Raw genomic sequence first — 11,950 nt, forward strand, 5'->3', positions numbered from 1 at the left:
CCTTCTTATACATCTCAATTTAACAAACCACTTTTAATTAAGTACAGCATTTAAAGGTAAAGGATTTTAAACCTGCAGCTACAAGCCTTGAGATCTTTCAAATATATTTACATCTACATGTATTTAAAATGTCTATCTGCTTTAGCGTGAACATTATTTTTGACTGAAACATTTGCATTTAAACTGCATTTAATTTTTTCCGGGTCTTGCAATTTCGATATGGTTTCTTCTATTTACAGACCGAACAAAAACATCCGATGTTTATCCTGATCACATGATTATCATGAATTCAATGCAATACACTTTTTGCAGCAAGAAAACAATACCGACGCATATCTGTAATAATTACACGGAATGTCGCAGTTAATTTTGTAATGAAATACAACAATGTTTGAAAGTAGACCCGGGAAGTCCGCCGGCTTGTACCAGGCCACAACGGGAACAAAGTTAGATCATTCTAACTATGTATACCATTGTGATGTCACTGTATGTAGGTCTGTTCCTTAACTTCTTGGGGATCAATGAAAAGGTATCTGCAGAAAAATTCTTACCAAAAGTTATTCCATATATATAATTATATATTCTGGATATGTTTATTGCCAAAATGAAAATTTTCAAAGTGTATGACATTTATAGCCCATAAAACACAACAAATAATGCTAATCTAAAATTATTGTTTAAGACAGCTATAACTTCATGCACTGAACATTGTGAATACATGTATATAGGGTATAACAAACTTAGTTAAACAAAAAATGTAGCCTACAGGAAATATTTACATGAAAAAAATTATGAAAAGAATACCTTGTTAATAATTTTTCCTGTTAACCATGCACATTGAATTGATGTATGTTTTCTGAAGCTCCAGTGCATATAACTTCCATTGAGCAGTAGAATCTATTTTGTATATAGTAATATGATCAAGTCTTCACCAGTAAAAATATTAATGATGAAGAGATTTCATTTGAAAAAAAAAATTACATATATCCTAAAATCAACAGCCATTCTTTTACATAAGCTTTCCTTCCCAAAGATTATTAAATCAATCTACCCATTTCCAATAAGTGCACAACTTAAATAATAGCAATAAAGGACCCTTCACAAAACTTCTCCCACATTATTCAGGTAATACTCATTAATAAAATGAGATTGAAATGAAATGTGGATTGAAAAATGTCAAAAGTATTCCATGATTGATTTAAAAAAAAAAGATGTTTCTGTTAAAATGTTTTCTTTATCTAGACCTATGATATTGTGGAAGAAGATGGAAAAAACAGAAACACGGGGTTTACATCAGAATGTGAAAAAGAAGTCTATGAAATTCAGCTACTTCAGCTTCAAGAACAGTTAGAAGCTGCAATGATTGAAAAAGAGCAACTTGGTATGTCAATATCCAACAATGTTCTAGAGATTTTTGTTTTAAGAAAAAAGTCTTTAATATTCAAGTTAAATTTTTTCATATTTTTTTACTCTTTTTTTAATATTAATTAGCCAAAAAGTTGAAGAAGTTTTCTGAGGACTCATTTAGGAGGCTGGAAGATGAACTCAAAGCAGAAAAGAGAAAAAACAAGGATCTTCAACTGATGATAACCTCAAAAAAGTAAAGCACTCACTTGGTATTTTACACACCATTTCTTCTCAAAAGCTAGATGGACTATCCATCATTATAAAAAACTATATACTGTATTCAAGGTTATTTTCGTCTTTTCGCTCTTGCAAAAAATTTTGCCCCGTTTTAAATTTGGCCAGTCATAGTTTCGTTGATAAAATTATACTTTAGTGTTTGAATTGGCCCCATTTTAAATTTGCCCAAATGAGGGCAGGGCAAAAGGGGCGAAAATAAAACGGGGGCAAAAATTTCCCTGTATACATGAGTATTAAAATGAAAGAAATGCTTTGAAGTCATTTGAAGAGTGCTACATTGTATATTGATCACAATTTATGGAATTTTACCCTTTTGACAATGTATGGTCTCTTGAATTAAAAAAGAATCTGAAAGTGAAAAAATAAAATCGTTTCAGACACAGCGATTTCATTCTTCATTCTTCCACCGAGGCTACCTCTACGACAGATTTAAAAAGAATGGGAAGTGAAAGTAAGAAAAAGGGGAAGGCAGAACACAGATCAAGCAAAACAAGTGCTATACAAGGTAAATGTATCATTATGTCATGATTTATTTATTTTTTCTTTATTTATTCAAAATTTTATTCACATAAATGAATAGGATTGGGCACCAGGCAAAGCCTATTTCAGCCCTCTCCCTTTGTCATGATTTATCATTATATAGGAGAAAATACTTAGTAAATATTTAAAGGGAAAAAAGAGTAAATGAGATACATAAAATAAAAAAAATATTTTCTACCAATAAAAATATTCTTTTTGATGTTATCTGATTGTCTACTATTAAATTTATTTGTTTTCTTTAGAGAAGAAAGGAAATCTTCCAACGAGAATAATGGAGAGAGTGGTTCGTTCTTTGTACGACATTGCAGATGATTTCTCCCCCGACACTCCAGTGGAGTCATCAGAGGAAGAAAAGGACAAACAAGTCAACATCACAATGTAATTATAGGACACAAGTCAACATCACAATGTAATTATAGGACACAAGTCAACATTATTTTTCTTAGAACACAACAATGTATATAGGACAAAAATCAACATCACTATGTAGGTTTAAATGCAAGTCAACATCAAAATGTAGGTATAGAACTCAAGTCAACATCACAATGTAGGTATAGAACTCAAGTCAACATCACAATGTAGGTATAGAAGTCAAGTCAACATCACAATGTAAGTATAGGACACAAGTCAACATTATTTTGCTTAGAACACAACAATGTATATAGGACAGAAATCAACATCACTATGAAGGTTTAAAACACAAGTCAACATCACAATGTATGTGTAGGATACAAGTCAATATCACAATGTAGATATAGGATACAAGTCAACATCACAATGTATGTGTAAGATACAATTCAATATCAGAATGTAGGTAAAGGATACAAGACAATATCACAATGTATTTGTAGGATACATGTCAATATCACAATGTTGGTAAAGGATACAAGTCAACATCACAATGTATGTGTAGGATACAAGTTAATATCACAATGTAGATATAGGATACAAGTCAACATCACAATGTATGTGTAGGATACAAGTCAATACAGTATCACAATGTAGATATAGGATACAAGTCAACATCACAGTGTATGTGTAAGATGTAGGATACAAGTCAACATCACAATGTAGGTATAAGACACAAGTAAACATCATAATGTAGATATAGGATACAAGTCAACATCACAATGTAGGTATAGGACACAAGTCAATATCACAGTGTAGGTATAGGACACAAGTCAACATCACAATGTAGATTTGGGACACAAGTCAACATCACATCTTCTTACACAAATGACTATTGATTCAATAATATGTGTATTTGCTCCATTAAATTTTCAATACTTGTATTTTGATCTGCTTAGAAATATTTGGGCCAAAGAGTTGTTTAATTTGTTATATACCTGACATTGATGACAATTTCACTTCTTTCAGTTTAAAAGAGAATGTCAAAAGGTTTAGTAAGTATTTTTAAAAAAGTTAACTTACAAATATCATTTCTATTTCAATCTGGAAGAAAATTTAACATCAATTATAAAAGTAAGACAAAATTCTCTTCCAAAGTAATATAAAGGTGTTGATTGCATGAATATTGTTTTGCAATTTCACAGGCACAGCTATAAAGCCATACATCAGCACAATAAAAGGAATAAAGAGTCTCTTCCACTGGGAGACGTCAGCTTATACGCTAGTAGTCTTCATGGTAAATTTCTACTCTAAAACGTACATGAACATCTCCAAGTTTTAATGTGAAGAAAATGATACGACATATTATTTTATTAATAAAGTTAAATCCTAATCTAGGAACTGTCATCATGCTTGCTCATCACTGTAGGTTTACATGTATGCTGTCTGGCAGGGAAGGGCTGTACAGCTGTTCTTGTTATGTCTCATCTTCAGACACTTCATCAGCTATCTTCAGAGCTTGTAAGTTCATAAAAAATAGACAGAGCTGATAAATGCATCAGTTATCTACAGAGCTTGTGCGTGCTTTCATAAAACATAAAGGTTCAATTTTTTCCATTAACTTCAGAGCTTCCACGTTGATTATTGATCCACAGAGCTTTTAACTGCAAAAATCATCTATAAAACTTAAAATTTATCATTTATCTACAGAGTTTTTAAGTTCATCATTTATTTAAAGAGCTTTTAAGTTCATAAGGTACATGTAAAGCTGTGCTTATGGATAAATGTTCATGTATCGTAATTTCTCTGTGATGTCATAGTTAAGTTCATCAGTTACCATAGAGCTTGTAAGTTCATCAGTTATCTACAGAGTGGATTCCATACAGTTCATCAGTTGGGTAAGTCATCAGTTTCCTATATAAATTATATAAGTCATCAGTTTCATATATTTACATTTGCAAATGTTGAAAAAGTATAACTATAAATACGATCAGGCATGTGATATAAAGTATGACGTCAATAACGCGCGTCACAAATGTAAATATAAGTATATAAAGGTATCATTTTTAAACATCTATTGGGATATAAATACGGGTTGGTACGAGATTAAATTCATCATAAAGCCCTTAAGTTCATCACTTATCTATTGAGATTATAAGTCATCACTTATCTATTGAGCTAATAAGTTCATCACTTATTCATTGAGATTATAAGTCATCAGTTACCTATAGAGATTGTAAGTTCATCAGTTACCTATAGAGATGGTAAGTTCATCAGCTATGTATAGAGCTTGTAAGTACACAAGTTATCTATGGGGCTTAAAAGTTCACATGTCTAAGTAAAATTCCAAATCAGCTCCAATGTTATACATTACTTTTTAAATTATTTTAGGATCAGTTCTTTTATAATTTGCCAATATCATGACCCATCAGAATACACTGAAACGTTTTATTTTCACACAGCTTGAAGATATTACATATATAATTATATGTATGTTATAAAGATGACATGGACTTTTGACCAAATATTCAAGTTTCAGTTACTACTACTTTGTAACATTGTTGCTGCTGTACTTTTAGAGGAATCAAAATCAAGTTTAATTTTCTGGACAGAGAAGAAGTAAACAAAACAAAAGTAAGCAATATCAAATTCTTTGATTAGAATTTCTGTTTAAGTTCAATGCCCATAAAATTTAGGACCTTGAGATTGAAATGTACAACACTTTTGATTTTCCATCTTATGTTATCCACAGATCAAAAATCCACAAATGTACATTTTGAATATCTTTTTTAAAACTGCAATTAGTGTTTTAAACAGGTACCATTTTTCTAGTTTTCTTTTCTGATGTTTAGAAAGAAGAGCCACCTTTAGGACTATCAGACAAGATTAATGTGGTTGTAGAGGTAGCCAAGAAAGTACAGGTCAGGAAATTGTTCAGTCATTATACTAATAAGTATTACTGAAATTATCTGGATATTTTAATGACTCGGATACACATCATGAAGGAAATTCATGAAACATATTTAAAATGTCTTCCTGTTTCCAAACATAGGATTTCCTTGGTAAAGCTGCAGATAGTCTAGAGAAGATTGAAAGGTATTCACTACATCAGAATGATGAATCATTATTTAACTATTACAAGTAAAAATGAAAAAAGTTGTTAAAAAGACTTACACTAGTGATTATTTAATATACAATTTAAGAGACCAGGAACATTTATTCTAATATTTTATGTTCATTTAATTTTTGATTGGTCCAGTGTTCTAACATGGAGATACCGACCAGCTGCTCAGCGTGTGTTTCTGGGTCTCTGTGGTTGTCTAGTCATGTCTGCAGTGATGGACTTCGACTTGTTGCTTTGTATTATGGGTGAGATTTTCTATCAGTTATCAACTCAACAGAATTTTCAAGGATCTATCATTATTTTTTTTTTAAAGTTGTATTATTTAAAATTAATGATTGAATTCTTTGGCAAGTTTCTTATTGTTAAAAAGTCGACCGATTGGATGTTCAGCATCTTGTTACCATTTGTAGTAGGAAAATAGCTAAAATGCAACTTCTTCATATTTTTCAGGTCTCAATATGGGAATAAAGCTCTTTTTAGTTGACTATATTTACTACAAATTTCCAAGAGTTAAAAGAAGATATGATTCAGTTTATAGACTGTGGAAGGCTCTTCCGACAAAAGAGGAATGGCAAAAGACACACATCCAGTCACAGATAGACAAGGTTATAGGGGCTAGAATGCTGATAAAGTCCTTGATATTATTTTGTTAAAAATATGACTTTTACTGCCTTTCTTTTTTGTGTTTTTTTTTTATTATAGTCTGTCACACCAAGCTATTGTCACCACTTTTTGCAACATATCTCAAACAAGAGATGTTTGTAAAACATATATTATATATGGCACCATCTACCCAAAACAGAACTTGACCTAGATATTCATCTGATAAATCTGTATATTAAATTTCATCTCAGTATATGCAACGAGTGCAAAGAAAATGAACGAAAACTGCAAATAATTGGATTTTTTTCAAACTCCAAGGGGCATAACTCTTTCAAAAATGGTGTGATAGTATCCAAAATAGAACTTAAATTAATAGATATTAATTTGATATATCTGTATACCAAATTTGATTTCAGTATGTGCAACAGCTCCAAAGAAAATGAGCGGAAACTGCAAATAATAGAAATTTTTCTAAGTCCAAGGGGCATAACTCTGTCAAAAATGGTGCCATTGTACCCAAAATACAACTTGACCTAGATATTCATGTGATATATCTGTATACCAAATTTCATTTCAGTATGTGCAACTGTTCTAAAGAAAATGAGCGGAAACTGCAAATAATTGAAATTTTTCTAAGTCCAAGGGGCATTACTCTTTCAAAAATGGTGTGATCGTATCCAAAGTAGAACTTGACCTAGATATCAATTTGATATATCTGTATACCAAATTTGATTTCAGTATTGCAACGGCTCCAAAGAAAATGAGCAGAAACTGCAAATAATAGAAATTTTTCTAAGTCCAAGGGGCATAACTCTGTCAAAAATGGTGCCATTGTACCCAAAACAGAACTTGACTTAGATATTCATGTGATACATCTGTATACCAAATTTGATTTCAGTATGTGCAACTTTTCTAAAGTGAGCGGAAACTGCAAATAATTAAAATTTTTTTAAGTCCAAGTGACATAACTCTGTCAAAAAATAAATCGATCGTACCCAAAACAGAACTTGACCTAGATAATAATTTGATATATCTGTATACCAAATTTCATTTCAGTATGTGCAACGGCTCCAAAGAAAATGAGCGGAAACTGTAAATAATTGAAATTTTTCTCAGTCCAAGGGGCATAACTCTGTCAAAAATGGTGCCATTGTACCCAAAACAGAACTTGACCTAGATATTCATGTGATATATCTGTATACCAAATTTGATTTCAGTATGTGCAACGGTTGCGAAGAAAATGAACGGAAACTAAGTGGACCGACAGACCGACAGACCGACCGACCGACCGACCGACAGACAGCAGCAAAGCAATATGCCCTCCCTTCTTCGAAGGGGGGCATAAAAATATATATACCTTGGCCTTCAACATAGGTCAGATCGATAAATTATTTTTTCAAAACTTCCTGCATTCATCCAAACCCTCAATCAGTGCAGGACAGACTATGGCAAATTATTATTTCTAAGTTCTCGTTGGTTTTTTTTATCCATTATCTGCCCTGTCACAAATATATAGGTAATTGTTAAATCAAGAGTTAGTTTTCCATTAGCAGTTTAAATTATTCATATAACTTGATCTGGCAGCATTCATAAATTATATGTAATAACAAAGCATAAAATTCCTTCTTTTTAGTATGTATTGTCAGATGCCAATAAGGAGAATGAGGACCATTCAACCAATACTGCCTCAGGAGAGGAAAGTCCAGAACCCCACACAGAGGCAGATCTATCAGCGGAAGACAAATCTTTCTGTCAACTCTTCTGTTTGCCATCCTCAGAAGTACCTCTACAAGGTTTCAGTATTCAAATCTGAAAGCTGCTTTTACATGTATATGTGTGTTAAGAGTTGGTTTAAAATATTGTCTTTTTTAATTTTTAAAATTCATTTTGCTTCTCTTCACCTTTTTATATTGTTCCTTCAACATTTATGTATCATTAGGGCCCCGCTTGGCGGGCGCCCTATAGTGATCAGTCTGTCCGTCCGTCCGTCTAGCTGTCCGTCCGTCTGTCCGTCCGAGATCTGTCCGGAGCATATCTTCTCTCTCCTTGGCCTAATCTGGCTCATACTTCACCCACAGAGTCCCTTTGGGTAACCTGTGTGCAGTGACCTTGAACCATGTTTTTAGGTCAAAGGTCAGGGTCATAGCAGAATTATATGAAAAATCCTTGTCCGGAGCATATCTTCTCTCTCCTTGGCCTAATCTGGCTCATACTTCACCCACAGAGTGCCTTTGGGTAACCGGTGTGCAGTGACCTTGAACCAAGTTTCTAGGTCAAAGGTCAAGGTCATAGCAGAATTATAGGAAAAATCCTTGTCCGGAGCATATCTTCTCTCTCCTTGGCCTAATCTGGCTCATACTTCACCCACAGAGTGCCTTTGAGTAACCGATGTGCAGTGACCTTGAACCAAGTTTCTAGGTCAAAGGTCAAGGTCATAGCAGAATTATAGGAAAAATCCTTGTCCGGAGCATATCTTCTCTCTTCTTGGCACAATCTGGCTCATACTTTATCCACAAAGTGCCTTTTGGTAACCGGTGTGCAGTGACCTTGAACCAAGTTTCTAGGTCAAAGGTCAGGGTCATAGCAGAATTATACGAAAAATCCTTTTCCGGAGCATATCTTATGTCTCCTTGGCCCAATCTGGCTCATACTTCACCCACAAAGTGCCTTTGGGTAACCGGTGTGCAGTGACCTTGAACCAAGTTTCTGGGTCAAAGGTCAAGGTCATAGCAGAATTATACGAAAAATCCTTGTCCGGAGCATATCTTCTCTCTCCTTGGCCCAATCTGGCTCTTACTTCACCCACAGAGTGCCTTTGGGTAACCGATGTGCAGTGACCTTGAACCAAGTTTCTAGGTCAAGGTCAAGGTCATAGCAGAATTATACGAAAAATCCTTGTCTGGAGCATATCTTATGTCTCCTTGGCCCAATCTGGCTCATACTTCACCCACAGAGTGCCTTTGGGTAACCGGTGTGCAGTGACCTTGAACCATGTTTCTAGGTCAAAGATCAAGGTCATAAGCAGAATTATACGAAAAATCTTTGTCCGGAGCATATCTTCTCTCTCCTTAGCCCAATCTGTCTCATACTTCACCCACAGAGTGCCTTTGGGTAACCGGTGTGCAGTAACCTTGAACCATGTTTCTAGGTCAAAGGTCAAGGTCATAGCAGAATTATCTGAAAAATCCTTGTCCAGCGCATATCTTCTGTCTCCTTGGCCCAAACTGGCTCATACTTCACTCACAGAGTGCCCTCGGTTAATGGATGTGCAGTGACCTTGGTTGTTCTTGTCCATAGCATATCTTCTCTCTCCTTGGCCCAATCTGGCTCATACTTTACTCACAGAATGCCACTGGTCAATGGATGTGCAGTGACCTTGGTCTAAGTTTCTAGGTCACTTTCAGAATTAGCCTCTTTGTTTAAAATCTTTGTTTGGTGCATAGTTTTTTCACCTTAATTCCAGTTAATTTATATAACGGGATACAAGATAACTTCGATATATATGTGTAAATTCACAATATCTGTGAAGTCGTACTAAATGACTTTTACTTTATTACACAAATGTTCCTCTTCAAAATAAACCCTTTTAAACTACCTTACATTTTCATGTTCATTGTTGAAAGCGGGGCCCTTTGAGATGGCCACCATCTCAATGATATCTAGTTTTACTTATTTTCACTGCATCATTGATTTCACAGTTTAAATGGAAAGGGGCAAAGTTTAACAAATATTAAAATACTGAGAAAAAAAAGTCAATTGTGTCAATTGCTTTTTAAATCCAGTTTTGGAGTTGCTGTAAATTTCTTCAGTACACATGTACTTCTTTGACAGGTTGGCGTGGTGGAAGGCGCTGTACACTGGTGAACAAGGAGAAGAGAGGAATAGGGGCATTTAAAAATGGAAAACTTTACTTAACTAAAAGGTGCTCACTTCTATAAACCCAGAAATAGAATTAACTTGTGCTTGCTTACTAAAATTATAAACGTTTTCATGTACGTGTATGTAATACTTGTATACAGGGTTATTTTCGCCCAGTTTTATTTTCTCCCTTTCACTCTTGCATACGATTTAGCCCCGTTTTAAGTTCGCCCAGTTACAGTTTTGTGTAAGAAAATATTTACTGTGTTATTATATTCGCCCCGTTTTAAATTCACCCATCTCTGAGTAGGGCAAAAGGGTTGAAAATAAAACGTGGGTGAAAATTTCCCTGTATACAGTATTATACTTCTTTGGGCACAAGTATGAATTCTTTCCATCATAATAGTATTATATTCTGGGATTTGATTTTGTCCACAGCTTTCTTTGTTTTGAAAGAAAACGCAGTCCAACAAAAGAAAACCTGCTTATTCCACTGGTTGATGTAGAGGCTGTAAATAAGGTACGTAGTTTCTTTGTTAATATGCTGATTTTAATTTTATTTTAATAAATAATTGCTACATGTGTAATATTACTATAAGACTTTTTCCGAGCATGAAATTTTGTATATAGGGTATTTTCAAGAGTATTTTTAAACAAGAGTTTTTTTTTTAAATTGTGCTAAAATAACTACCGCCCTCACACACACACACACACAAAATCAGAATCTCCTGGATCATGCTTATTTAAAAAAAAAACAATCTGGTCAATTTCATTTCATATTCCAGGCTAAACCATATCAATTTATGCTGGGTACAGGAATGGCAATAGAAGTTATGGTGAAAGACAAGGTAAGCATCAATGGATAAATACTAAGTAAATGAGAGATGAAAACATAACTATTTGTGAACAATTTCCATATCACATCCTGTAAGAATTAGATTGGAGGTTTGATTTGACATTGTCATAAGGCGTAAGAATACAGTATCAGTAAGGAAGACAGACAATGTTCAGAGTCAGGAAATAATTTTAGTAATTATTACTGTGAAGTATTCAGTGGCCTTTATTGCTGTTAGCTCACTGGTTTGAAAAAATTGGAATGGATGACCAGTCTCTGATAGTCCATCCCAATTTTTTTTTTTCAGACCAGCGAGCTACAGGTTTTATAATGTTAGAGAAAAAATATGCAATTTATTTGTAATGGAAATTAGCAAAAACGTGCGAACTTATTAATTTCAGAGTTTTATATTTGGCGGTATTCTGAGTCGGGACGATGCTTACAATAGTATACAACAACACGGTATAAACAACGAATTGCCATGGGCAACTGGAATACCATTGGATGAATCCCCCTCGCCACGCCTAGATATTGTAAGATTGACAGAAAATAAACAGAACTTCAGTTTCCCAGCTGAATATAGTGATTTTGATTAAATATACTGTACTTTGAAGTTTATAATTAAAATGGCATTTTTATGTTGAAAACATTGCCATGCAACAGTTGTCAAATTCTACATGAAGCATGAATTTTCAGAATCGTTATTGTGATATTTATTAGTTACAATTTCCATGACATCTCCAGTACAGAAGTGCCATGTAGATTTATTCAATTTCTTTGTACAATAATTATATATATATATTTACAAAATAATTTTTATATATTTATAATCATTTTCAGTCATAGCTTGTGTACAGTACACTTAATTATGTTGAATAATACATGTATTTTTTGTACCACATGGGTGCTCTACATATCAATCTTTTGTAACATGTTTTTTCCTTTAAAAATAATTTGTTTTTATGTTTTTGTTTTTTTATGAATGAATAAATAAATGC

General features: G+C 33.5%; 1 protein-coding gene across 1 annotated transcript; it reads left to right on the plus strand.

Moving 5' to 3' along the window:
• The first annotated feature begins 387 nt into the window (after positions 1-387).
• LOC134278602 (GRAM domain-containing protein 4-like) lies at positions 388-11,805 on the plus strand. The gene is made up of 18 exons (XM_062760904.1): positions 388-486; positions 1,243-1,381; positions 1,492-1,600; positions 2,022-2,149; positions 2,427-2,562; positions 3,562-3,587; positions 3,738-3,829; positions 3,962-4,053; positions 5,112-5,166; positions 5,385-5,453; positions 5,585-5,628; positions 5,792-5,901; positions 6,107-6,261; positions 7,893-8,052; positions 10,091-10,181; positions 10,556-10,637; positions 10,903-10,965; positions 11,354-11,805. The coding sequence occupies exons 1-18, from the start codon at positions 388-390 to the stop codon at positions 11,546-11,548; spliced, it is 1,845 nt and encodes a 614-aa protein (XP_062616888.1). The 3' UTR covers positions 11,549-11,805.
• The last annotated feature ends 145 nt before the right edge of the window (positions 11,806-11,950 follow it).

Source organism: Saccostrea cucullata, unplaced genomic scaffold, assembly GCF_032062105.1.
Source record: "Saccostrea cucullata isolate Sc308-1 unplaced genomic scaffold, CSIRO_AGI_Scuc_v1 ctg652, whole genome shotgun sequence".
NCBI lineage: Eukaryota > Metazoa > Mollusca > Bivalvia > Ostreida > Ostreidae > Saccostrea > Saccostrea cuccullata.

What these genes read in the sequence shown, in the direction of transcription:
- LOC134278602 (XM_062760904.1), top strand. Translation starts at nt 388, where the DNA reads ATGTTTGAAAGTAGACCCGGGAAGTCCGCCGGCTTGTACCAGGCCACA. An exon ending in ATACGCTAGTAGTCTTCATG is followed by an intron (nt 3,830 to 3,961) that starts GTAAATTTCTAC and finishes TCATCACTGTAG; the next exon opens with GTTTACATGTATGCTGTCTG. An exon ending in TCCAGTCACAGATAGACAAG is followed by an intron (nt 6,262 to 7,892) that starts GTTATAGGGGCT and finishes CCTTCTTTTTAG; the next exon opens with TATGTATTGTCAGATGCCAA.